Source organism: Alternaria infectoria (genome assembly GCF_024043175.1).
Source record: "Alternaria infectoria strain BMP 0036 chromosome Unknown scaffold_1, whole genome shotgun sequence".
In the NCBI taxonomy this organism is placed as follows: Eukaryota; Fungi; Ascomycota; class Dothideomycetes; order Pleosporales; family Pleosporaceae; genus Alternaria; species Alternaria infectoria.
The window spans coordinates 823465-849204 of record NW_026250690.1 but is presented as its reverse complement, the minus strand read 5'-3'; the positions used below and the strand labels follow the sequence as shown (position 1 = coordinate 849204).

The window sequence follows — 25740 nt, the reverse complement described above, 5'->3', positions numbered from 1 at the left end:
GAGCTGCGTCAGCTTAGTAGCTCCCCAACCAGCGCGGCTTACTGAGCCGTCTTGATCGAGGTCACGATACCTCATACAGCGCACGTTGAAATGAATAATCAAGTCAAGGCTCACTTTTCGTTACCCAATCGTGATGATGTAATGCATGACGGCTGTACCCGCATATACATATGACCTTATCTCCGTTCATCTCCATGCAAGAAACTGACGGGCACGTTTGTACCTTTCTCCAATGACGTCGAGCAGAGGTAAAATGGGTGGAGAAACGACGCTATGTGCTTAGAAGCTAGCAAGACGATTCGTTCATCACGGAGATAACAACGGCAACTAGACGTCGGGTACAATGATGCAAGTGCCGTTGTGGGTAGCTTTGGAGATCTGCGTATATATACCACTAACGATGCTGCTAATGTGGGGAATAGTGTAATACACAGCTCTCTATCTTCATCGACCTGTACTACCTCAAAACTCATCACAGCAAAGACCGATCGTGCGACCAACAACCAAACAACCCGCATATTACCTACACTCTCCCCATATACCCACACACACACACTCAACCATCCAAACCATGACCGACCAAAAACGCTACACCAATAAACTTACCAGCTCGCGCATCCTCGTAATCGGCGGTACATCCGGCCTCGGCTACAGCGTCGCAGAAGCCTGTCTCGAAAACGGCGCTCTAGTAACCATCAGCTCCTCCAACCCATCTCGCATCGATGCCGCCGTATCCAAACTCAAAACCGCGTATCCCTCTGCCGCCGATACCAAAAACCCGCGCATCAGGGGTCTTGCCGTCGACCTAGGCAAGCCAGAGACGCTGGAACAAGAGCTGAAGACGCTGTTGGAGAAGACGGTGGAGAGCATGCCGGAGAGCAAGTTGGATCATGTTGTTTTTACTGCGGGGGATAAGTTGGCGGATATTAAGTTGGGGGATATGGTGTGTTGATGTCTTTTCTTTTTAAACCGCTTCTTACATCTCCGCATCGGTGTACACGGCATGGACTAACGAGATCTCCAGACGATGCAAAACATACTCGCCGCAGGCCAAATCCGTTTCTTCGCGCCCCTCCTCCTCGCAAAATACCTCCCGCAGTACCTCGTCCAAAGCTACAAATCCTCCTACACCATCACCACAGGCGCTGTGTCCGAAAAGCCAATTCCTAACTGGAGCGTTATCGGTGCGTATGCTGGTGGATTGCACTCCATGGTGCGCAATCTGGCTCTCGATATGAAGCCCATTCGCGTTAATGGCGTGAGCCCGGGCGCGGTGGATACAGAGATGTGGGATCATCATGGCGAGGAGAAGAAGCAGGAGATCATGCGGGGGATGGAGGGTAGAATGGCGACGGGGAGGGTGGGGAGGCCGGAAGATGTGGCCGAGACGTTTTTGGGGCTGTTGCGGGATTATAATGTTGATGGGACGATGGTTAGGACGGATGGCGGGGGTATGCTGATGTGAGCTTTTGGTTAGGTAATTGGATGTATTTGCCTGGGGGCTGCATCTCTTAGGTATCTTGTGTTGGGATGATGTCCTCAAGATGACCTCGCAAGCTGACCCGTCCAAGTGAGTCCGCAAGATAAACTCCACTGGTTGTAAGTAAGAAAATGTCAATCCTCCGTGCTCCTAACCAAAACCCTCAATCCCTTACTCTCCAGCTTCGCAACCGGAATGAAGAAATCGTGACCCAACTCCACATCACTGACATCACTCTCGTGAAGTTCAAACTTGTACTTCCGGAACAGCATACCCAGCGTGAGGTAGAGCTCCACATATGCCAGATTGATACCGAGACAATTGCGCGTACCGCGACCGAAAGAAACCATGAAGCGCTCCAGTGGAATGCCATCTGCGGTCTTGGGATCGTTGAGCCAGCGCTCCGGGATGAAGGTGCGGGAAGACGGGAACAGAGTTTCGTCGTGCGAGACTTCGGGGATGGTCATGGACTGTGGGGGTGGGAGTTAGTTTAGATGCGATGGGAAGATGGATCATGAAGGAGGGTAATGGCTTACAATGCAAGTGTTTGCGGGGATAACCCACTCCTTGTACTGCAGAGGCGTCTCGTGTGTTCTGGGGTTTCGAGCACTCAAGCCGTATGACATCCGCGCGGTTTCCATGATGATGGCTTTGAAATACGGCATCTTCTCCAGCGGGGCCAGATCTAGGTCATCTCTGTTGGGGAAAGCTTCTACAAGCTCTTTATGCAGGCGCTCGTATATGCGTGGGGTGCTGATGATGTGGAACACGGCTGTGGAGAGGGAGAAAGCGGTTGTCTCTACGCCGCCTCCAATGATAATTTGCGCTTCATCCTCGAGACGTTTTTGGGTTTTGTCAGAGTGTGGTAGCTTAGAGCCGACGATCTCTTGGAAGATGGTCTTCTTCGCATCGTTTGATTTGATGTCTTCGCCCTTAAGGGTGCGCGCGATGTGATTCCGGTTATCCTGACTCGCATGTTAGACTCAACACGGTATAGATGCAGCGCTGTGCCGCATACCTGCTTGAACTTGAGCACTGGCTTCACTGCTGGCTGCAGCCAGCCGCTGATACGGTCAGGGATACAATCGAGAATCTGCAAAACCCATGTCAGTTCCACGTGTGACTGGTGCACATCTTGAATGATCTAAATATAACCCACGGGAAGTATCATGGGGAACTGCGTGGCGATGTGACCCACACCGCCAACCCGAATAAACGCATCATGGAATGACTCGAATTTAGGATGCTTGAGCTGGTTGTAGTTGAAGCCGAAGAAGTAGTCCATGATGATGTCGCCTGTCAGGGCGGGGAAGGCATGGGATAGGTTAAGCGGCTCTGCATGAGCCTCAAACTCTTGCATGCGCACGGAGAGGGTGTCGACATGGCGGTGGATGATGTGTATGAAGTCGAGTATCGAGCGGCGTGAGAACCTGACAACAGGCGTTAATCGTGCCGAGGTGCCTTGCACTACATGTTGATGCACCTACATGGGAGCCAACGCAGCACGGCGTCGCTTGTGCTGCTCCGCGTTAACGGTCGGCAGCAGGCCGCCTGCACACCCAAACCTCTTGTCCCAACCCTCCTTGTCGAGGTGGACGTTCTTGGCGTAGACTTGGTCGTAAAAGTATGGGTCTCGTATGTGCAGTTCATCAGGCGTCACTCTTACAATAGGGCCAAAGATATCGTGGAGCTTGGAGATTTGCTTCGAGTACTGTCCCTTGTGGACGATCTCGTAGTAGCCCTCGTACCAGCTTGTGGCTGCCGCGATCCTGGGGCCAGGAAAGCGGGATAGTGGATGGCAATATAGGCGGTAAAAGACACGTGCGAGGAGGTACACAAAGTACGCCAGCAGACACAGAGCGGGAAGAGACATGACGGCTGGATGTCAGAAAGGCAAGAGACCGATCAGGCGGCGACGCGCTCTTTAGAGAGCAGAGTGCGCTCCTACATGTCGCTAAGGCATGTGGTGTTTGCAGACTGATTATGGAATGGGGTGCGTTTGACCCGGCATCCTGGATCCTACGGCATGGCCGACGAAAGTAGAGAGGTGGAAGATATAAGGCGAGGCCTGACCCCGCGAGTGCAAACGCTCTTGGAAAAGAACTGGAACACAGCATGTCAGCCCCGCAGGATCCAACAGCCGAGGGCAACCTGCAATCCGTCCTGCATCTCGACGTCGACACGGCCAACAACAGCGATAGCGATTCGGCATTCGGCGGCGAATCCACGGCATCCACGTCCATCGCATCGACTATCCTCAATTATGAATACTCCAATGGGCGGCGATACCACGGCTACCGGTCCGGCTCGTACATTTTACCGAACGGTCAGTTCTAAGTGTACGAAGTGCATGTGAGACCAATGCTGACTTTGTACTTCTACCTCTGTAGACGAGCAGGAGCAAGACCGCCTCGATCTCCTCCACCACATTTTCCTGCTCATCCTAGGCGGCAAGCTCTACGATGCACCCATCCCGCCTGCGCCCCAGCGCGTGCTCGACATCGGCACCGGCACCGGCATCTGGGCCATAGACTTCGCCGATGAGCACCCAGGAGCACAGGTCATAGGCACTGATCTCAGTCCCATCCAGCCAACGTGGGTGCCGCCCAACGTCAAGTTCTACATTGACGATGCCGAGTCGGAATGGGTCTACAGTCCCGACGAGGCCTTTGACTTTATCCACTGCCGAACCATGTCTGGCAGCATCTCCGACTGGGACAAGCTGGTGCGGCAGACGTACACGCACACTAAGCCCGGTGGTTGGGTAGAGTTTCAAGAGCCGCTTGCGTTGTGTGAGTGTGACGACGGGACCATGGAGCTGGCAACCGACATGCTCAAGGTAAGTTTTGACTGTACGAAGTGCATGTGGGACGTATACTGACTTCGTACCTCTACCTCTAGTGGCAGGAGTTGTGCCACGCTGCCGCTAAAACGTGGGGAAGGGACATCACGGCCGGGGATAGCCTGAAGCAGCGGATGACGGATGCAGGGTTCATCGATGTTCACGAGAAGCTCATCAAGGTATGTCTACCCTCTTCCCCTACACTATGCCGTTTACGAGGCTAATGCGGTGCTTGTAGATCCCTATCGGCCCTTGGGCCAAGGACGCGAAAATGAAGGAAATCGGCCGCTACCAGCGCGAACACATGTCCATGGGCATCGAGCCTTACACTCTCGGTCTCCTGGGCAAGGTCATGGGCTGGAGTGAGTCCGAGTGCCGTGTCATGATTGCCAAGGTGGTTGCGGATATCAGGAGGAAGGATGTGCATATGTATATCCGCTTCTACTTTACTCACGGACGGAAGCCGACGTGAGGGCTATATAGCCAGTATATATGATACCAATCAATTACATTCGTCGCTTAACTCGCGTGAGCGCCCTTTCAACAACGGTCCTCCCTAGTTGAGGTATACTCTGGCCACCGTATATTTCCTGGTCATTCTCGTCTTGCTCACCCTCTACACTAGCGGGTACAACTCTGACCTCGTACTGTCGCGGCGGATCCCTCAGACCCGGCCAGATATCCAAGGGCAGAAAATCACCCTGAGCCACGGTAAACTGCTCTCTTGCACGTTCATCCTCGAGGCGTATCCTATCTAGCTCCTTTTGCGCTTCCTCGGCCTTGCGTTTGGCCTTTTCGTGCCGCCTCCGTCGTGACGACACCTCAACGAGGAGCTCGGCGTAGGCAAGGTCGAAACGTTCGAAGAAGTCGCGCTGGCTCTCCCACTCGTCGATGCCGCTGAGCAGGCTAGGCCGTGTGTCTTCCAGCCATGAGGCATAGAAGGAGCGTGAGGTCACAATGTGCTCTTTGACTTGGCCAGTGATTTGCGACATCATCTCGAGTATCTTGGACAGGGCTGACGACTCGCTGCGGACGTGGCGGATGTGGTTCTCGATCTGGCCCAGAAGGAAGGTCATCTCAGAGCCCCGTTCCTGGATCTCGGTCACGACGTCTTCCACCTCTTGCGCGTCCTTTTGCAAGACGTTGAGCATGTCGCGGCGCTCTTCTTCGCTCATGGGCTCGGGAGGCGCGGCACCGTTATCCTCGGAGTGGACTGGCGCATCTCCTGTTGCTTGGGTGGCAGCAGCGGAACCTCCTTCTGTGTGGCGCAAGGCTGTTATGCATAGGTCATAGTGCTGAACAAGCGACTGGAATGCCTGGGCAGCCTCTTTTGCGTGGCCCTCAAGATTATGGTAGAGGCTGGGTATAGGGCTCGGGGTGGACGTGGACACGGGTGTCATGGGCACGTTCTCGATGGAGGAGTAGAGGTTATCCAGACATGTATCGAAGACATGGGAGCTCTCGTCGAGCGTGGCGTGGGCATCGTTGTAGCGGTCTATGCAGGCGCGCAGTGTGGACTGCAGGTTGGAGACGGTGGCGCTGTCGATGAAGTCGTAGAGATGCTTCTGGGGAGTGCCCGGAGGCTGCAGGGCGCCTTCAATGGGCGTGTCGCGCAGGACGGCGAGGGTGGAGTTGACGCCGGCAAAGGAGGCGTCGACGTCGTGGAGCAGCTGCTTGAACTCGGCCTGGACTTCCGACTCGACCACGTCTACGCCGCGGCGGACGGCTTCCAGAGCATCCACCTGCTGCTCGACGAGGTTGCGGATGGACGTGTTCTTGGCGGAAACGACTGCGTTCTCTTCAAGCAGGTCACGTGCCGTGTTGACGATATCGGTGGCGCGCCATAGGACCGTCTGGGTGTTGAGGGAGCGTTTGGCGGCGACAAAGTGCTTGACGAGATGCTCGAGCGTGAGCGACTGAGCGTGGTCCGGGTCCAGCGACGCTCTAGATGCAGCGCTGCTGGTGGGTGAGGCGGGCGAGGGTGGAGAGGCCATCGTGTCGGCGGCCACGGCAGCGGGTGTTGAGCATAGTGGCAGCGGTGCCGGTCAAGTGGTAGTTCGCGATGCGAGGCTCGTGATGGTGAATGATGGCATGCGCGACTAGAGCTGGTCCGAGCGGCTGCATGGATGGGGTGCAAGCGTGCCAGGGTCCACAGGGCTGCGGAGACATTGGCGGTATTGCGTGCTGAAGATGCTATCCAAGCCTGCCATTGCGCCATTCCACCTCTTCGTGCGCCCAAACTCTGTCGCTCGCTAGCATACTTATGCGCAACGTGCCATCGAGTCGCCGTTACATCCGCACTGCCTGCCGCCTGTTGGACCAGCGACCTGGGCTTCGCACGCGATATCGCCCCGGAATCTCGACAGCCCTCGCATCTTGCCGCAGCCCATGAATTGACCATGGCGTCGCAAACCACCCACGCCACCACCGCTCCTCCCCGACCCAGACGTCTTTCATGGCGCCCCCGAGACTCGTCGCCTGACGACTTCACCGCCGCCACCTCGACAGACCCGCACGCTGCCCTGATGCATGGCCACGACCACGAAGGCATGTCGGAGCGCACACGACACCAGCACGCAAGCACAGACGAGGCCGAAGAGGCCCAGGCGAACAAGTCGAAGAAAATGGAGAAGATGATCACGCCATACCTCGCCCAGCACATTCCCCAACAATATAACCCCCTCGGCGCCAATAGCCCGGGGCAAGACGAGCGTCCACGCACTGCCAACACCAAGTTCTGCTATCGACACCGTCCCGACCTACTCTGTCGACGGCAAGCAGACGAGCCTTCCATGGAACAACTGCAAGAACAACTCGGCAGAGAGTCCCAGGCCGACCAGCAGAGCATTGCCAACGTCTGGTCGCTCTTCTCCGCGGCTCCCTCCCGCCATCGCAACCTCATGCTGCAGGGCATTCTCGCCCAGTGCTGCTTTCCCCAACTCTCCTTCATATCCTCCTCCGTCCGGAACCTCATTAAGATCGACTTTCTCGGCGCACTGCCCACCGAATTGGGCTTCAAGATCCTCTGCTATCTCGACACCACCTCGCTCTGCAAAGCTTCGCAGGTCAATCGGCGGTGGAGACAACTGGCCGATGACGACGTCGTATGGCACAAGATGTGTGAGCAGCACATTGACAGGAAGTGCACAAAATGCGGCTGGGGACTCCCGCTGCTCGACCAACGTCGTTTGCGCCATGAGAAGCGACGGATACAACTGCGCGCATCGGGGCGCGGCCTCAACGAGTGGTCGCCAAACATCACTCCACAGCCTGAGACCTCACCCGACACACTCGCTCACCGATTATCTCAGGGCCCCGACCCCGCTGCCAGCACCAAGCGCTCTGTGCCAGATGACGATTCTTCTCCAGAAGCTTCGAATAAGCGACCATGCACCAGCCTCCAAGCAGGTCAAGACCAAGTCACATCATACTTTGATCATCCTAAGAAGCGACCATGGAAGGATGTCTACAAGGATCGCTACAAGGTTGGGAGCAATTGGAAGTACGGACGTTATTCGACACGCATATTCAAGGGCCACACCAACGGCGTCATGTGCCTGCAATTCGACGATCAAGTCCTCATCACCGGCTCCTACGATGCCACGATCAAAGTCTGGGACATCAAAACGGGTCAAGAAATCCGCACCCTCACAGGCCACACCCAAGGCATCCGATGCCTGCAGTTCGAAGACAGCAAGTTGATCACTGGAAGCTTGGACAATACGATCAAGATCTGGAACTGGCGGACAGGCCAACTTGTCAAATCCATGAACGGCCACAGTGATGGTGTAATCGGCCTCCACATGGCAGACAAACTCCTCGCATCCGGATCTTCAGATAACACCATCATGGTGCACGACTTCAGCCACATGAAGCGCACCACCCTAATAGGCCACACAGACTGGGTCAACGCCGTCAAGATCGACCTCCCCTCGCGCACCCTCTTCTCCGCCTCCGACGACATGACCGTCAAGCTATGGGATCTCGACACCCACCGCTGCATCAAGACGTACGAAGGCCACGTCGGCCAAGTCCAACAAGTGCTGCCCCTCCCGCAAGCCTTTGAAATCGACGAAGACGACTTTGTCGCAAACGCAAACAACGATACATCCGATACCGCTTCCCTAGCCTCGGATACCGCCCCGCCTCTCGCCCATACCTCGTCTTCTTCTTCCCACCACCACAGTCACCCCGAAGAACCAAGTTTCTTCCCCGACGACCCCTCCCGTCCGTCTCCGCCCTCATACATGCTCACCGGCTCTCTCGACGGCACCATTCGTCTTTGGCACGTCCCCTCCGGTCGCTGCGTCCACCGCTTCTTCGGCCATGTCGAAGGCATCTGGTCGCTTGCCGCCGATTCACTTAGACTGGTCAGTGGAGCAGAGGATAAGACGATCAAGATCTGGGATCCCCGGACGGGGAAACACGAGAGGACGCTCACGGGTCATACGGGTCCTATTACCTGTGTGGGGCTGAGTGACGAGAGGGTCGTCAGCGGGAGTGAAGACGGTACCGTTCGTGTGCATTGTTTTACCCCCGAGGGCGCGTAAGTGTTGGCGTGGTGGATTGCATGAATGATTGATGATTGAATGAACAAACACCGTCGGTGTGTTCTCGTTACGCCATTATAGCGCTTTCATTCTTCTTCTGGCGAGGGACAGGTTTGGAGTCCCCGCCATCTACGATAGGATCTCATGGGCATTGGCGTTACATAGATACCCTCCTTCCCTCTTTAGCGACAATGTAAATATCTGAATTAAATGTGCTTGTTGTATCGAAACCCGTCCATCCTTTTTCGTTCCTTTGAGACCCTTCCTACTATAGTGTCCATACATTACACCCCCTCATAACCAAAATATAATAACACAAACCGAAAAAGCTTTTCCTACCATTAACAAAACATACTCAAACGCCCAAACCCCTCTGAAGCCAACACACCGGCCCCTCCTTCACATTCTTCGTATACGACCCATCCAGCAATAACCCCCTCTCCTTATCCATCCAATCCACAATCTTCTCCGCAGACTTGAAGTCCAAATCCCCTAATTTTGATTCTATCCCCGTAACACCAGCCTTATCGTACGCAACCTTGATGAACATCGAACAGTCCCTCAGCGTCATGGCTAGCCTAAGGTTATGATCAAACGCCTCCGCGTTAATTTTAGGTCGACAAAGCACACCCCGCGGATCAAGCGAACTCTGCAGATTGAGGAGGTGTTGTAGGAGCGCGAGACCGTCACCGATGGTAAGGTAATCCACGAGTGCTTTCACAAGCGCGGCGATGACAACGGGGGACGGTCGGACTTCTTTACCAGTATTGCTGTCGAATTGCTGGGAAACCGTTGCTTGGGACCATGGTAGTAGGGACGAGAAGTTTCCATGCAGTAACTGCAGAGGACAGATATAATTATCCCGTTTCTTGGGTACGGAAACGTGCATGGCGCAGGTGCGGCAGCGGATTGCTCCAGCGGCTGCGTTGGGGGATTGCGCGAGCCATTTTGGTTTTACTTCGAGGGTGATGGATGTACCGGGTGTGGGCGACATGTCTGGGAGGAGGATGCCCCAGCACTTTCGTCGCGACTGGGGGGTTGCGAAGGTGTGCTTTTCGACGCGTGTGTAGAGGTGGCTCATGACGTCTGGCAGGAGCAATACGCCTTCGTGGTCCATGAGATGTTTCGTGAGATCGCGAGCGGGCTGTTGAGGTTTGTTCCGCGGACCTGGGAGGAAGAGTGGCCGGATTGCATGTTCGAAGCCGTGCAGGATTTCTAGGGACGACAAGTGTTTCTGGCCGCCTCTGGGTACGCGGAGGACTCTTCCCATCAGGCTTCGATGAGGTACTGATGTTGCTACGCCAGTTTTTTTGTCCTTGGAAAGTACATCGACGAACTGGAAACGTGTCGCGACAGTGCTGGTCTCGGGTCTGATCTTGAATATGACATTTGCAGCCCCTTTGTTCAGATAACCAAAAGTCACATGCGACCCAGCTGGTGTCGCATTTGTCGCTTGTACACAGCAGCGCGTCTGGCCAATTCCCTGCTCTTCCAAAAGGTGGTGCATTTCATCCTGGGTGAGTCGTATGGAAACCATGTTGGTCGGGCTCGTGGGCGTTTAAAACTGTCGTTGCCGGTCGGAGCATCCTACCAAGCCGCGCGCACACCCAGCCTGGCGACTATCGTGGGTGCATATGAGTGGTAGCGAGTCTTGATTTCTCGTGGTAGTGGATGGGAAAACAGGATGGACTCGTCACGCACGTCCAATCGTGTGTCCGGGTCTCACGAGTAGGTGTTTTTGGTCGCCAACGTGTTCTGCGGTGGCCCTCTGGCACCCAAAGCTCGTGCGGTTGTGCGAAGCCCAAAAGATGACGTAAATATACCGCACCACGGGGCGCGCAGGAAAACCCTACTGTTATGTTGCGGATGGGTCGAGGTACGGTGCGCAGACAGACGCGACATGGTTGCCTATGAATCTCGTCCAGGCTGACTTTTGTGGCGCTCAAGAGGCATGTTGGTTCCGTGGTTGGGGTGGATGATGGCCTGTCTCACGTAATCTCGCGTCGGCCAATCATGAGCATAACGTGCATTTCTCGCGACTTGTGACGCTCTCTAGTTTGTGCCCGAACTACCATCTTTTCTCACACGCCTGTCACGAGCTGTTCTCACCGCACATTGAATACCAGGATCTTTCCAGTCACCGCAATCCGTACTACGCGCCACAATGCCGGCTCCCTCGCCCCTTCCAACCTACCTCTACAAGATCCTCCCTGCTGCCCCGCCATCCTCTCTCCCCGCGCGTCTCCCGCTCTCAGACCTCGACCGCAATGACGGCTACATCCACCTATCAACGTCGGAGCAAGTACCTGGCACTGCCGACAAGTTCTTCAGCGACGTCTCGGAGCTGTGGCTGCTGAAGATCAAGTACGACGTGCTGGTCGCGGGCACCGATGGCGACGGGCAGGTTCATGCGGATAAGAAGGGTGAGCTCAAGTGGGAAGAGGTCGGAAGAGGTCGCTTTGCGCATTTCTACGGGGCAGATCTGGGTAGTGGGAATGTTGAGAGTGCGTACAAGGTTGAGAAGAAGGGCAGCTGGGCTGACAGCTTGAGCCTAGAGTGGTGAGCGAGGCTAGCGTCTGTTGCGATGGGCAAGACCTAAGATTAGGTACTGCCCCAGAGCACGCAATAAACTCGTGAAATATTGATGTGTGCTCGGAAATACACTTTCTGGACCGCTCGCCATCTCAAGAGTTCCTTGCAACCAGAGTTGTTGAAACTTGTCATTAGACATCTACATCTCTGAGACTTCACACCTTATACAAGGGAAGAGCCGAACACTCTGGAACCTACATCAAAATGAAAACATGTAAAGTAGATGATCTGATGTTAACGTAAGCTCCAGGGTGTTCAGTATTTTCCTAGGTTGTATGCCCGCATGTTCAACCATGTTCTTTTGCAAGCAGGATGCACTTAGTCACACCAAGGAGCACGACCAGAAGAGCACCATGCTATCCAGCATCGGGGCGTTCGCGGACACCCTTGAAACGTACGAGGGGCAGCAGATGTTTGAGGAGCTAAGGAGCGATCTCGAAGGACAGCTCTGATCAAATGTAGCGATATCAGATAACGTTGACCCTTCAGCCAATAGGGAAGATAGCTAGGTAACGATACCAATCTTCATTTACAAGCAGACGTGCCTAGGTAGTCACCCAAGGAATATCGTTGCAACCAAAGTCTACTAGCCGTTCGTAGACGACACTTTCAACTTCAATGAGACAAAGTCAAAACATGTACAAATCATTTATTCCTCTCTATTTCCCAACACTCCCCCACTCCTTCTCACTATAGACCCTCTTAACCTCATACAACCCAACCTCCTCCTTGACCAAACCCCCCATAACCTTCTTCGCCCACTCCGTCTGCCCACTCGCCTCCAATTCCTTCCAAGGCAGTACCTCCCCACTAAACTCATGCAACGCCAAATATCTTGGCGCCGTCTCCATCGCATCCCCAAACTGGAAGTCCTCCAGCGTAGACGCAGCGGCTAGTTTGAATCGGCGCGAGCGCACAAAGCCCGGTGCGCGAGATAGTACGGGAAGGTGTTCTTCGCGGTACCACTTATCGAAGTCTGCATCTGAAGAAGCGTCTTTGGGTGGCTGGAGAGCGGCTGAGATGACGAATTTAGTCGGGGACGAAGTGGTTCCTTTGACTGCCTGGATTTCTTCGTAGAAACGGATGGCGAAGGCGGAGTTCTTGTAGATTGTGTTGATTAGTTCTTGGCTGGGAGGGTTCTTGCCGGCTATGTTCTGGAAGTCTTCGCTTTCTCTGTAGGCGATGTCGGGGAATTCGTAGGTTACCTGTTGGAAAGTTGGGTTTAGATGGTGGTATTAGGGTTCTGGGTTGAAGGACTTACTAGCCATGGGAATTCGTTGCTGTAGACAGATGGTGAGGGTTGGGGTTGGATGGCTTGGTAGCGTACACCGGACGGTACGCCGCCGAGGCTGATGACTTCTTGGATGTGTTCCTTTCATTTCTTGTCAGCTTCTTCGTGGTTTTATGGGAAACTGCTCGTGAAGAAGGCTCGAAGTACATACATTCTCGTACCAATCGCAGAACTTCTCAGTAGAAAGCTTATCGGGATTCACGACGCGTGAAGCAACCCACAGTACACCGGGAGCCATGATTGTCGCAACGATGCTTTCGAATCAGATAGTTGTTTGGCCGTGTGATCGGTGGAGAAGCAGTGGTTAGATGCCGGTAGGAGAATAATAATGTTCCGGCAGTATAGTGACAAGGAACGACATCGGAGGTACTACTACACTGAGCTGAACCCCGTCATGTGATGGTTCGAGAAATAGGACCGACCATGAAGCTAGCCATAGACTAAGGAACACGTTATCCGACTAGACCTCCCATGGTGTTAGTGACGGTGGAGATACCCACTCCCAGCGTCGGCAACGGCGGTTAATCCGAGACTCGGGTATGGTGTCGGGATGCGAGCAAGTGAAGCGAACTAAAAGGCTCAGCCATAGTACCAAAACACAACTCAAATACATGATTGAGGTGGAGAGAAAACAAAGAAGAAAGAGAAGGTGATCAAACTCGCTAAATCGCATCTTCAGATTATGTCTTCAACAATCGCACTACCTGGTATGCCTCCAACACATTTTGAGCCTAGTTGCCTTTGGAAAACCCAACGAGATCAATCACCGTGCGAGTCTATTATGATACAAATGTATTCTCTCCTCTTGACCTCAGAGAAGGAGAGTAATAATCAACGTGATCAACCATCGCCACCGCCCGCGGCTCGGTCGAGGCACTTCCTGAGCTTTCCTTGACCACAATGTCGCATGCCTCCGCTGACAAGTAGGATGACATAGAGAACCGCAAAGCAGTCGTCAGCAGAAAAGATGGTGCATACGTAGCTGTGATTGTGCGGTTGCCACTGGTTTCGTGCTCGTAGGTTCGAGGGTAGAGGCTCGACATTAAGGTTTTGTTGCGGGCTACTATCGAGTCTAGCTCTTCTCGTATGAGCGCTGGACATCAAGCGACTGCTTTCCACCGTTTGCAGTTTGCCAGAAATCAAGACTGGCAATGACATCGGTGCCGAGTTCGTCTTCATAGGAGTACAGGATCTGGGTATTGTTAGCTTTCTGTAGGAATGTAATCTTACGTGATTGACTTACTTCTCGTGTCGACGTGTGTAACCATCTAATGTTCTTGGCTGTGATGATGTGCACCAGACCGCCGCTCTCCATATGGCGTATTTCAATGAAGCTAGGCTCAAAGGCAAGGATGTAAGGGTTAAAGATGGCGAAAGCTTGTGGCGTGCCCTCCCATGTGATCTTCCAGTCGGGTCTCGCCCGCCAGCCGTTGCGGTTGACGAAGAAGGAGTAGTCTGTATAGCATAAGAGGAACTCGCTTGCCATACGCTCGATATGGATTGGCTTGATGTTCTCCTTCCGTACGACGAAGTCAAGCGACGTATCTGCCTGGTCGAGCAGCGATTGCGTTTCAAGCGTCTCCAGACTGACAACTTCGAAACCGCGTGCACAGCCGACGCAGAGCTTGGATCGCAGGAAATGTATCGATGTCGATTCGGTGGGAATGTAGAACTCCTTGTAGGGCTTGAGCTGGTCTGCTCCGCTCGTGGAGAGCATCATCTTCGCGAAACCTGACTTCTTATTCTTGTTGCCCATCTGCTCCTTTGGCTCGTACACCTTGATAGTGGTCGAGAGCGCAGATGTCTTGACTGCAGCCACCAGTTGCTGCCCTAAGCAGATCCCGGCCTTGAAGAAGTTGGCGTGGCAAATCTTGCGTGGTCGCTTGACCATGGACTGGGTCTCGTCGGATTCCAGAGCCTCTGTCGAGTACGAATACAACGTCTTGTCGGCCAACACAAGCACGATTGCGTGTTGTTCGAGAACTTCGATCTGGGTTACACCCTTGCAATCCAGGACACGACGAGGTCGCATGGAGGCGTCCTTTGGCTTCCGCTCCACGACATAAACACCAGCATCCGTACCAAGAGCCAGTTTGCGACCACCGTCTGTCAAAAATTAGTATCGAGATTACTAGTAGAATGATGAGATACATACCCAGCGGAACAGCGCATGTGACTCTGATGGTCGGAGAGAAAAAGCCTTCGTTGACGATTGTCTTGGTGAAGATGTTACTTCGCTCCCTCAGACTTCGCTGCTGTGTGTCGATGTGTTCCATCCATTTCTGCTGAGATATGGGGGTGCTGGCAAATAGTGTCAACTCGTAACCGCCCTTTCCAAGATGCTTGAAAGTGATAGGGTATCCTTGCTGCTTGGGGTCGTTATTCTTTGGAGTAGCAGCGGCAATGGCCTTGCCGGCGATCAAGTTGGCTGATGGCCTCTTGGAGATGCCCAACTTGGGGTTGACCTCCTCCATCTGCGTGATGACCAAAAGCTCCAGAGGTATCGGCTTCTTGTAGACTTTCTGCTCCTCGCGCTTGTTGACAGTCTTCGCCCGGACCAACAAAACTGCATGATCAAACAAGTAACAAGTAATGTCACCAGTGGTCTCAGTTGGAGTCTTCTTCAAGGTACCCTTGAACACCAATTGCCGGTTCTCGTCGGTCAGCTTCAGATCCACAAACTCTCCAGGCCTAAATTTAAGGTCCTTGTTGAGCTGCATCAGATTGAAATGGTTCTCTGCCTTTCCAGACTCCACGTTGACCTTTGACAGAGTCTCCTTGATAATCTTGATGACCTTGGGAATGTCTTCCTTGTCGGGATTGTCATCGGCTGTGTACTTTGCGATGTTCTCCAAAAGCAGAGGGTACCTGGCCAATCTTGTTGTTGGTTTGGTAAGATAACCGTTGAGCTCGAGCTTTCGCGATTCCTTCATTCTCTCTACCTCATCGACAAACTTGGCGAATCCGGTATTTGTGCGTTTCTCATGCTCAAACTCGTACTTACCGAAGAGCTGGTTCGCACCGTACTTTATGAAGGGCGCAAAATGTGGCACATACTCGAGGAAGATGTCTCCGACATTTCGAACCACGGGTTCCTTTTGCTGGCGCCTTGTGAGCTGTTCGGCCATGCGCGAGTTGACCATGTAGACTTCCTGACAGTTTGAGAAAACGGTGCGGACAAACTTCTCTCGGCGGTGCTCAGGGATGGGTGAAGTCGCAGGGTTGCGAAGAGGCTTCATCCAGAAGTCTCGGAGATACTCCAGATCCTTTACGAAATCGCGTTCAGTGTACATGAGCTCAGAAATGACCTCTTGTCGCTTCTGTTCCTTCTCAGACACACTCTCAGAAACCTCCTTGGGCACAGTGTTGATCCAGAGTTTCTGCTCTTCATTGTCCTTGTCTTCATGCAAACTCGCCCTGGATTCCTCGCGTTTAAGACCTGGCTGAATGCGCATGTTCAGACGAGCCTGCTGCTCAAGACGGCGGGGGCAAGCAATGGAATAGCACAGGCGGTCGCGGGTGCACGTGGGAGAGTAACATTCGGTGAGAAGCGTGAAGACACCGTTGATCTCGGACTTGTCCTCTACCATGGTCTCGCGGAATTGGTAGATCTCGTTGGTCGAATCTCGCAACCGGTGAGCGTAAGTCACATCGTGGAAGAACTTTTGGGCGTCCAAAGAGCGGCCGAGAAGCAGCGCTAGATTACGATCCGTCGTCTTGATGATGAACGAAATGAGGTCAACCGCATCTGCGCCGGTGAAGGCACTCTTGTACACCAGACCGTCCTTCTCTTTCTCTGTCAGGCCAACTCGATCCTGGAAGGTTTCGGCAACTCGTGATAGCAAGGCGGGGTACACGAGCGGTGCGCGTCGCTGGGCAGCAGGGACCTGTTGCCCTTGTGAAAGCGAGGTCATGGACTGGTTAGAGGTTCTGTTGTTGCTGGCGTTGCTACCCATAGTCTGGGTCGAATCAGGACGCGATGTCATCGAAGACATGGTGTTGGTCCGTTCGGACGGAGGCACAACGGTCGATGCCATGGACATGGTGCGGGACTGGGTTGGCACGCTGCCTTGGCTAATGCTCCTGGGATTTGGCGGGAGTCCAGCGTTCATATGTTGGGGCTGGCCGGGCGCTCCAGGTGCCATTTCCGATCCGCCAGACTCTCGTCTTCGGTTTGGTATGATCCTGCCGCTCATTGTCTGAGTGTGCTCGGGGTCTCTGGTGTAAGAGGTCATAGACATTGTCCGTTCGTCGGGTCGTTCTGGAACAACACGCCCCTGGGCGGTAGTCCGTGCCATGTGGTTCATATATGGTTGTTGGCGGAAGGTGTTTGCTTGCGAGGGGTGAGAAGGTCCTCCGGGGGTGAATTGCGGGCGCGGGTTCAGAGCTAGTGACTGCGAGCGGTACGGGTCAGCGTTCATTGCAGGCCCCGGTGGGCCGGGAAAGCGGTTGGGTATGGGCTTGGTGAAGGGGGGCTGCCCTGGAGGGGAGGTTCGCGGGTCAAAGCGCTGGGGCTGTCCGTATGGCTGACGCTCCGGGCGAAGCGGCTGGGGGAGGTACTGGGGCTGCGGCTGGCGTTGAGGCTGCGGCGGGCCCTGGTGGTATCGTGGGTCTTGGCCGTAGCCGTTCGGCATGGGGCGATTGTAGGCGTTTTGGGGGTCCATGGGCCGCTGCTCGCCGGGATTGCTGCCCGGGCGCGCGTCGTATTGGGGATGAGGGCGACGATCATAGCCATTGACCGGCTGGCGCATGGGCGGGGCGCGCTGCATCATGTCGGCAGTCTGGCTGGACATGGTGGCAGCTCTGTCGGGCATGCGCATGTGAGACTGCGAGGTCATGGTCTGCGAGCGGCCGGCCATTTGGGGGCTGGCGCCGAAGATGTTGGTGAAGGCGGTTTCCCGTGCGCCCGAGGGCTGGCCATGGTTGGGGCCGCGCGCATACTCTGGACGTTGGTGGTTCCCGTAGTCGGCCATGTCTCTGCGCAGTCTTGCCTGGTCGGGGTGCAGTGCCGCGGGGTGTGGCCGAGGGGAGGAGGGCGACTGGGGCAGGAAGGGTTGAAGCCGCCCAGCGAGGACCCAGGGCCGTCCTGGATGAAGATACGTGAAGATGCGAGGTGGTGTAGGTGCGAAATGGGCGGGTAGGGTGTAGTCGTATCCACGATCGTGTGTATTAGAAGCGCTGGGGCGTGCTGCCCCCCGAAGCAGCCTAGTGCCATTCTCCTACGAACGCCCAGCGCAACGACTATCAATCATTCAACGCCTCACCCATCACGCGTCGACTCCCTCGCTACTACACCACCCGCCCGACCTGCGCACCACCCGAGCAGGCATCATGTCGTCAAACGAGCTCGCGCCGAGCTTCGCGCCGTTCTTTGGCATGGTGAGTGTCACGCCGTGTTGATGACTTCATAGCTAACCTTCGACGCAGAGCGGAATCGCGTTTGCTGTGAGTAGCACCTCTCCCACGTAGCTGTCGAACTAATATACGAACCGCGCCCAGATGATCTTTGGATGTACGAGACCCGGCCCAACCGCTTGGACGTGCAGGAGCTAACGGCAGCAGGCGCTGGAGCTGCCTATGGCACAGCCAAAGCAGGCATCGGCATCGCTGGTATCGGAACATACAGGCCAGACCTGATTATGAAGGTGAGGAGCTGTCTACGGCGTCTGTGGGAGCTCCGGCTAACTAGGGCAGTCGCTCATCCCCATCGTCATGTCCGGTATCTTGGCCGTCTACGCCCTCGTCATATCCGTCCTCATCGCTAGCGACATCAAGCCGCCGCCGGACAATACATACTCGCTGTATGCTGGATTCATGCATATGGCTGCCGGTCTGTCAGTCGGTTTATCTGGCCTGGCTGCGGGCTACGCGATTGGAATCGTGGGAGACGCCGTACGTAGCGTTGGTTCTACAATGGCGGCACACACTGACATATGTAGGGTGTACGCTCTTTCATGCGCCAGTCCAGGATTTTCGTCGGCATGGTCCTCATCCTCATTTTCGCCGAAGTTCTAGGTCTTTACGGGTACGTTCAACGGAGTGATGCGACTAGCCAACAGCTAACATGTCCAGACTCATTGTCGCCCTCATCCTCAACACCCGAGCAAGTGGCTGAGCTGCAAATCACGCAATACTTGTCTCTTCTAAACGTCAACACTTAACTCCTACGTTAAAGACGAACTTGGTGGTGGGCAATTGTACGACTACATGGTGTAGATATAGTTGACGAGCATGCAATACTTGGAGTTACAGTTTCGGAGTTTGGGCATATCTAGTACAGTCGAATAGCATGTTATATCCTCGTATGGCAATTCGTATCGAAATGAGATGAACAGGCAGAATGGCAGAACATCGGCGGACAGCGTGCCATTACGTCTTGTGCGGCCGAGCACGGGAAGTCTGTTTAAGCAGTAGCTAACAGGGAACCTAAAAGGCACTATGTTTGCTCACATCGGAAAGTTAAAAACACATCAGGTTCGTACTCGACAAGTGGAGCGGCGTGCCGTCTCATCAGGCTTAAGTCGGCTTTGTTGCAAGCCCAGTCCCCACGCCCTGCGTCATTGAGTGAGTGATCAAAAGCCCCCGCCATGCATGCACCTGGTCGCGCCCGCTTTATAGTCCAACGTGCCCCTTGGCCGCGGTCGTCGAGTGCTACACGCCCGGCCGACCCGCCTAACCACAGGCTGCCCTTCACGATACGTTTGCTTACTACGCACATACAAGCCCGACGATTGACCCCGCCGCTGCCCGTGCCTGCTGCCATGAGTTGCTTCCGTTACTGATTCCGGATAAGACAGCACCTGAGCAACCCACCCGACCCCTCGATCGCGCCTACTACTCGCACCCCTACCCCGTTGTCGCAGGCGCATAACCGGCCACCATGGCGACTACCTTCAAGAACATGCTGCACCCCATGCAACACCACCGGGACAAGAAGGAGGCCTCTTCACCGTCGCATTCTGGCCCGCTACACGACCGCACTGATTCGGCCATGGACCGGCCGCGCGAGGAAGAGAAGCAGCACCTGGCGCAATGGGAGGCGCAAAAGCACACGCTCAGCCACGACGAGATTGACATTGACCCGGAGAAGAAGCCCGTCGGCCACTCGTCCAAGGTCCTGCGCGAGGAAGACTTTGAGCTGATCAAGACCCTCGGCACCGGTGCGCATACTCGTCCACGCCGCTAGACGAGGACAGGACGCTGACTCTACGTCAGGTACATTTGCGCGCGTGTGGCTGGTGCGATTGAAGGACGCAAAGGCGGGCGACGAGAACAAAGTCTTCGCATTGAAGATTCTGCGCAAAGTCGACGGTACGTCTGCGCCCTCGACATGCGCCCTTTGCATCTACTGACGCCCGTCGCCCAGTCATCCGGCTCAAGCAAGTCGAGCACGTCCGGAACGAGCGCAATGTTTTGGCTAAAGTGGCTGGCCACCCGTTCATAACAACCATGGTTGCCAGCTTCCAATCCCTGGATTCCCTCTACATGGTGGTACGTAGCGGCGCCTATCGCGAGCACTCGTCAATGACTGACATGGTGGACAGCTCGACTACTGCCCCGGCGGCGAGGTCTTCAGCTACCTGCGGAGAGCACGGCGCTTCAACGAGCCCACCTCACAGTTCTATGCTGCCGAGATTGTCCTTATACTAGAGTTTCTCCACGAGAGGGAAGGCGTCGCATATCGCGACCTAAAACCTGAAAACATACTCATAGACGCCGAAGGCCACCTCAAGCTGGTGGACTTTGGGTTTGCCAAGAAGGTAGAGAATAGAGAGACCTACACACTCTGTGGCACGCCCGAGTATCTGGCACCCGAGGTCATCCGGAACACAGGCCACGGCACAGCAGTCGATTGGTGGGCATTTGGTATCCTGGTGTACGAGTTCCTCGTGGGACAACCACCGTTCTGGGACCAGAACCCAATGAAGATTTACGAGCAGTACGCAAGTATCCATGATATTCGAGAGAGTAGAGCTAATGCCCCGTAGAATCGTAGAAGGACGCGTGCGCTTCCCTTCTGCCATGTCCCCCACTGCACGCGACCTCATCTCCGGCCTCTGCACCGTCGACACATCCAAGCGACTGGGTAACGTCGCAGGCGGCGCTCAACGTGTGAAACAACACGAGTGGTTTAAGAACATTGACTGGCAGAAGCTGTACAACCGCGAAGTCCAGGGACCCATCGTACCACATCTAAGAGGGCCTGCTGACACACGCAACTTTGATGAATACGAACCCGAGTCGGAGAAGAGAGACCCATATACCAAGGAATTGAGCGACAAGTGGGAAGAGAGCTTCAAAGACTTTTAGGTCTAAGTCTTTGGGCTTCACAAGGGGAAGCCCGAGAACGGGTCGTCACCTTGGATATGATGTGTCGAGCCTGAGGATCGAGATTCGGACAGAGGGCCAGAGGGGTGGCGTTGGATATGCAACACGGGCCCCTCACGAAGCATTGTAAATGGAAGGCGAAGTGGGCTTTGTGCTTGGTGGGGTATTTTGTTGCTATGACGAGTTTCCCCGTTGCCCGCAAGCTATACGTGCTGAAAGCGATATCGGTACGCTTTGGTATGAAGCGCATACCAGCTCTATGAAATGTGAACGTATCTTATGTATGAGGTCCAAGCCGTTGATGCTCACTACCATTCAACCTGTCCACGTTGGTTTTCGTGCTCATGGCTTCACTTCTTCTCTCCCGTCATTCGAGGCAAGCATATGGCACCTCATACAAGGAAAAAAGCTGAGCAGGTCTGCAGCCTACATCAATGTGGGATCACACAAAGTAGGTGACACAACACCAACGTAGGCTCCACGGTGCTTGATTTGCTTCTTGAATGAGGCGATGGAAGTGTGAACGCACGCATATACATGTTCAAAAGATGGCGAAAAAAATGGCAAAAACATACAACAGCGGGGATTCCCCGGTGGTCACCCACCCGAGTACTAATCTGCCGGTATCATGCTTAAGTACCGCTGAGCGAACGGGAAGCGCTGATTTCATGATCCTGTGGTCGTATGTGGAAGACTTAGACAAAAGTGTGATATATCAAACCGTAGTCGATGGATTGGCGACAATAAGCTGACGTAGTGACGGAACACAACTGTGACATACATCTCTACTAGAAACTTTGATGGCGTTTGACCGCCGCAACAAGTCGAGTAGGTTCCTCAAATTTTGAAGAAGTGTCAGGCGCTTCTCGTGATAAGCGTTGCAGTTGGCGACTACTTATGTATGGTAGCGACGTATTAGGAAGTGCGGTTGCACATGTCAGCCAATGGGCTATGGTGGTGCCATCATCAGCCACACCACATCTGGCATAGACCGTACCGTACATCAGGTTATCGCAACGAGGTGCATACATGTGGCGAAGGCTGCATCGCGAGATCCGGAGGAATCGACGATGTGTGTGCGGGTGACAGGAGCTACGTACAGGCGGCCCAGAGCGGATAGGAGGTGAGGTGGAGATGAGTTGGCGATGGAACACGCTGGGGTAGCCCGTGAAGCAGAATTCAGGCGCTCAGCTGTGATGCGCTCTGTTGCTGTCATTGGGTTCAAACACGTCTTGGACACTCCAGGGCCTTGATGGCATGATAAATACGTAGGCAGACTGGGCACACACCCCAGTGGCAAGCCTGGAAGTTGGGCGGCATAAGTGAGAGGGGGCATGGGGAATGCACTCCTCTTTCCAAGGCCCAAGCGCGCTTTGAGATTAACATGGTAATACTTGCTTGCAAGAAGCACAACACGACGCATTTCCTTTTCGTGTCTTGTAGTAATCGATCCATGCCCCTTTCCTTCTTGTTCTTGTTCTAATCGTAGTTGTCTATTCTTTCCGCTGTACCCGCCGTATCACGACCCTCTTGGATTACCGGCGAGTGATGGACAGGCAGGCCAAGCGCATCCCATAGCTTCGTTAGCAGCCAGGCCGCCATTTATTTACCCAACGCCCGCACCACGACGGCCTCGCAGCGCATCTCCAAACTGCATGCTGGGCGCCTCCGGCTGGTTGCTGGCATGAGCAGTATCAAGACACGGCTGCAGAATGCGCGGTCCAAGTTGTTGAGACGCAGCAGCGCGACGTCGAGCAGTGCACGCTCACTCACTTCCTCGCATGGCAGCGAGAGGCATGCGCGCCCGCCGCCGACCAGCTCCCTCCGCAAGAGCGTCTCGCTGCAGCAGCTGCCCGAGGTGTCTGGCGCGGAGACTCCCGACGACAAGACAGCTGATCCGCGCATGGTCAGGTCGGATGTGCTTGGAGTGGCCGCCGACAGTCAGGCCGACGGCAACGGCAGCACTGGCAGCCTGAACACCTCGCGAGATCGACACTCGACCTGCACGAGCATCGCGAGCACCGCAAGCCACCACCACAACAACCACCAGCGCCCACCCTCTGCTGACGTGCCTGTCGTCCTGCCAGAGGTGACTCTCGAGGCGCCCACGCCTCTCCACCCCGTAGTGCAGCAGCCTGCCGAGCTCAACCGCGCCGAGCCATCGTCGCTTTCTTCCGCCCCGAGCGACCACACCACCACCGAGCCTGTCCCCGCCAGCAGCAACGACACCTCGCACGCCCCATCGCCCGCCCTCGTCCGCCGCCAGTCCGTCGTCAACAAGACCGATGCCCAGATAATCAAGAAGCTGCTCGTTCCCGACATCCCCCAGGCTGCCATCCAGACCGGCCCGCCCACCGTCGCCGACTACTTTGGCGGAGCACCCGCCCACTTCAGCGCTGGCATGCTGCACCGCAAGATCTGGGTCAAGCGGCCCAGCGCCTCGGCCACACTGGTGCAGATCCGCGAGGATGACCTGGTCGACGACGTCCGCGAGATGATTCTCAAAAAGTACGCCAATTCACTGGGAAGGAGCTTCGACTCGCCCGACGTCACGCTGCGCATCGTCCCGCGCGACAACCAGCGGGGAGGAGACCGCACGCTGGGCCCCGAGGAGGACATGTGCCGCACCCTGGATGCCTACTTCCCCGGCGGCCAGAACGTGACCGAGGCCCTTATCATCGACGTGCCCCAACGGAGGACCCCCAAGCCCTCGCCTCGCGTGCCCTTTTACTACCACCACGAAGATGGCGTCCACCCACAGACCGAGTACTTCCCGCCCATGCCCGTCGTCGCTCCTTCTCCCGCTGCCTCGGGCCAGCCGCATGAGGCCCGCATGCCTCTGCCTCATGCGCCCCACTCAATAGCCGTGCTCAACACCGGACAACTGCCTGCACTGCCGTCCCCGGGCGGTACCAGACGAGGGCCGCTGCATGCTCACCGACCGAAATACCCTAGAACGCACACAGCCTCACCGACCACCCTGGGCGGCGGCATTCCCTCCTCCGCCACGTCTGTTCGCCCTCCAAACCGGCCGCGCCATGACTCTTCCGCCTCCGAAGCAAAGAACTCTGCCGCCTCAAACAATGCGATACCCACGCCGCCCGCTTCGGCCGATCCCATATCTCATTCACAAACCCTCCACGAGTCGACTCCGCCCACCCCACGCATATCATCGCCCCAACCGAACAACAAGAAAAAGCGGAGACCAAAGCCGCCGGTGGAAGCACCGAGTTTGCCAGCCGGTCTTTTGGATGGCTCAGTGCCGCCCATCAATGTGTTGATTGTAGAAGACAACATCATTAACTTGCGAGTTTTGGGTGCTTTCATGCAGCGTCTGAAGGTCAGATGGCAGCGTGCAATGAATGGAAAAGAGGCAGTCACCAAGTGGAAGGCAGGCGGGTTCCATCTGGTACTCATGGACATTCAGCTGCCAGTCATGAACGGTTTGGAGGCAACCAAGGAGATTCGACGGTTGGAGCGTGTCAACAGTATTGGCGTATTCAGCAGTGGCAGTAGTGAGGCCCCCAACAATAGACTTGGATCGGAGGGCAACGGCAAAGACGAGCTGAGCGAGGATGACCGCCTCGGTGACAAGGGCATGTTCAAGAGTCCCGTCATTATTGTCGCGCTTACAGCCAGTTCGCTGCAAAGCGACAGACACGAGGCTCTGGCGGCTGGTTGCAACGACTTTCTGACCAAGGTAAGAATTCACGTCCTGTATTAGCAGACTCATTCTAACACATGTCACAGCCTGTCAACTTTGTCTGGCTTGAACGCAAGGTCAAGGAGTGGGGTTGCATGCAAGCACTCATTGACTTCGACGGTTGGCGCAAGTGGAAAGACTTTGCCGACAAGTCCGAGAACAACGACAGCACATCCAAACTCACCGTTGGCTACTCTAGCATGGCCCCGAACAAGAAATCGAGTAGCACATTGAGCCCCACTACCGCGTCCTCTGAGGCCAATGGCATAAAGAAAGACGGAGACTCAGAGAGAAAGAGTAAACGCAAGAGCCTCGGTGTCATACCACAACCCATACTACAAGAGGAAGCAGAGACGCCGCCAGCGGAGGTTGACAGTGGCGACAACTGAGCTTCGTCGTCGTTCCTCAATCTCCTCAACCACCCACCTATCAATCACCAAAATTCACTTGGCTGTAAATTGTCCCAACATCACATCCTCAGGCCCTTCCAACGCTTTCCAAGGACCCTATTTCTTTTTTATCCGATTGCCTAGCACCCTTGTCTTGTTGTCTCCAGCGTTTAATCCCATTACCCAGTTTCTGCCCGTCTGCCGGTCACTTGGGCAACTTCTTCGTGCAATCTGCTTCTGGGTTTAGAAGGGAGATTGGACTCTCACTTTACATGTACACGATTTAGACGCTTAATTGGAAGAGCGTTCATTTGATATCGCATTGGGAGGTGCTAAGAGGCCTCTGTAACATCGCAGAGTACCTGTTGATTTTAATTTTAATTCTGCGGAATCGTTTGCGGTCCTCTCTAAACTGTCGCTGCCGTGATATTGTTACTGGTCCTGATCTGAGTAAAACGCTTGATTTGACGAACTACGTCATCCTTCGAGCGCATGATGGCTCCTGACATGTTGTGATTCAGGAAGTCTCGCCCACGCGTTAGGTTGTTGCCGTGGAAACGCCTCG

General features: G+C 55.0%; 12 protein-coding genes across 12 annotated transcripts; 7 read left to right on the top strand and 5 right to left on the bottom strand.

The window, feature by feature from the left end:
* Window positions 1-571: 571 nt before the first annotated feature.
* On the top strand, window positions 572-1465 carry J4E92_000321 (uncharacterized protein; the record flags this gene model as incomplete). The annotated part of the gene is made up of 2 exons (XM_051491739.1): window positions 572-943; window positions 1025-1465. 2 exons carry the CDS (start codon window positions 572-574, stop codon window positions 1463-1465), a joined length of 813 nt encoding a protein of 270 aa, XP_051357251.1.
* Window positions 1466-1614: 149 nt separating this feature from the next.
* On the bottom strand, window positions 1615-3353 carry J4E92_000320 (uncharacterized protein; the record flags this gene model as incomplete). Its single annotated transcript, XM_051491738.1, has 5 exons — window positions 1615-1950; window positions 2017-2445; window positions 2499-2573; window positions 2640-2910; window positions 2968-3353. 5 exons carry the CDS (start codon window positions 3351-3353, stop codon window positions 1615-1617), a joined length of 1497 nt encoding a protein of 498 aa, XP_051357250.1.
* Window positions 3354-3595: 242 nt separating this feature from the next.
* Window positions 3596-4794, top strand: J4E92_000319 (uncharacterized protein; the record flags this gene model as incomplete). The annotated part of the gene is made up of 4 exons (XM_051491737.1): window positions 3596-3806; window positions 3871-4319; window positions 4382-4501; window positions 4561-4794. The coding sequence occupies 4 exons, from the start codon at window positions 3596-3598 to the stop codon at window positions 4792-4794; spliced, it is 1014 nt and encodes a 337-aa protein (XP_051357249.1).
* A 34-nt stretch (window positions 4795-4828) lies between these two features.
* Window positions 4829-6316, bottom strand: J4E92_000318 (uncharacterized protein; the record flags this gene model as incomplete). Its single annotated transcript, XM_051491736.1, has 1 exon — window positions 4829-6316. One exon carries the CDS (start codon window positions 6314-6316, stop codon window positions 4829-4831), a length of 1488 nt encoding a protein of 495 aa, XP_051357248.1.
* Window positions 6317-6721: 405 nt separating this feature from the next.
* On the top strand, window positions 6722-8872 carry J4E92_000317 (uncharacterized protein; the record flags this gene model as incomplete). Its single annotated transcript, XM_051491735.1, has 1 exon — window positions 6722-8872. The coding sequence occupies one exon, from the start codon at window positions 6722-6724 to the stop codon at window positions 8870-8872; it is 2151 nt and encodes a 716-aa protein (XP_051357247.1).
* A 355-nt stretch (window positions 8873-9227) lies between these two features.
* Window positions 9228-10409, bottom strand: J4E92_000316 (uncharacterized protein; the record flags this gene model as incomplete). The annotated part of the gene is made up of 1 exon (XM_051491734.1): window positions 9228-10409. The coding sequence occupies one exon, from the start codon at window positions 10407-10409 to the stop codon at window positions 9228-9230; it is 1182 nt and encodes a 393-aa protein (XP_051357246.1).
* A 627-nt stretch (window positions 10410-11036) lies between these two features.
* Window positions 11037-11435, top strand: J4E92_000315 (uncharacterized protein; the record flags this gene model as incomplete). The annotated part of the gene is made up of 1 exon (XM_051491733.1): window positions 11037-11435. The coding sequence occupies one exon, from the start codon at window positions 11037-11039 to the stop codon at window positions 11433-11435; it is 399 nt and encodes a 132-aa protein (XP_051357245.1).
* Window positions 11436-12123: 688 nt separating this feature from the next.
* On the bottom strand, window positions 12124-12993 carry J4E92_000314 (uncharacterized protein; the record flags this gene model as incomplete). The annotated part of the gene is made up of 3 exons (XM_051491732.1): window positions 12124-12669; window positions 12726-12836; window positions 12907-12993. 3 exons carry the CDS (start codon window positions 12991-12993, stop codon window positions 12124-12126), a joined length of 744 nt encoding a protein of 247 aa, XP_051357244.1.
* Window positions 12994-13827: 834 nt separating this feature from the next.
* Window positions 13828-17728, bottom strand: J4E92_000313 (uncharacterized protein; the record flags this gene model as incomplete). Its single annotated transcript, XM_051491731.1, has 3 exons — window positions 13828-13947; window positions 13999-14861; window positions 14911-17728. 3 exons carry the CDS (start codon window positions 17726-17728, stop codon window positions 13828-13830), a joined length of 3801 nt encoding a protein of 1266 aa, XP_051357243.1.
* A 666-nt stretch (window positions 17729-18394) lies between these two features.
* VMA11 (v-type proton ATPase 16 kDa proteolipid subunit 2) lies at window positions 18395-18870 on the top strand (the record flags this gene model as incomplete). Its single annotated transcript, XM_051491730.1, has 4 exons — window positions 18395-18400; window positions 18450-18647; window positions 18695-18780; window positions 18828-18870. 4 exons carry the CDS (start codon window positions 18395-18397, stop codon window positions 18868-18870), a joined length of 333 nt encoding a protein of 110 aa, XP_051357242.1.
* A 765-nt stretch (window positions 18871-19635) lies between these two features.
* On the top strand, window positions 19636-21065 carry J4E92_000311 (uncharacterized protein; the record flags this gene model as incomplete). Its single annotated transcript, XM_051491729.1, has 5 exons — window positions 19636-19915; window positions 19971-20066; window positions 20122-20246; window positions 20300-20694; window positions 20744-21065. The coding sequence occupies 5 exons, from the start codon at window positions 19636-19638 to the stop codon at window positions 21063-21065; spliced, it is 1218 nt and encodes a 405-aa protein (XP_051357241.1).
* Window positions 21066-22767: 1702 nt separating this feature from the next.
* J4E92_000310 (uncharacterized protein) lies at window positions 22768-25175 on the top strand (the record flags this gene model as incomplete). The annotated part of the gene is made up of 2 exons (XM_051491728.1): window positions 22768-24783; window positions 24834-25175. The coding sequence occupies 2 exons, from the start codon at window positions 22768-22770 to the stop codon at window positions 25173-25175; spliced, it is 2358 nt and encodes a 785-aa protein (XP_051357240.1).
* Window positions 25176-25740: the final 565 nt, after the last annotated feature.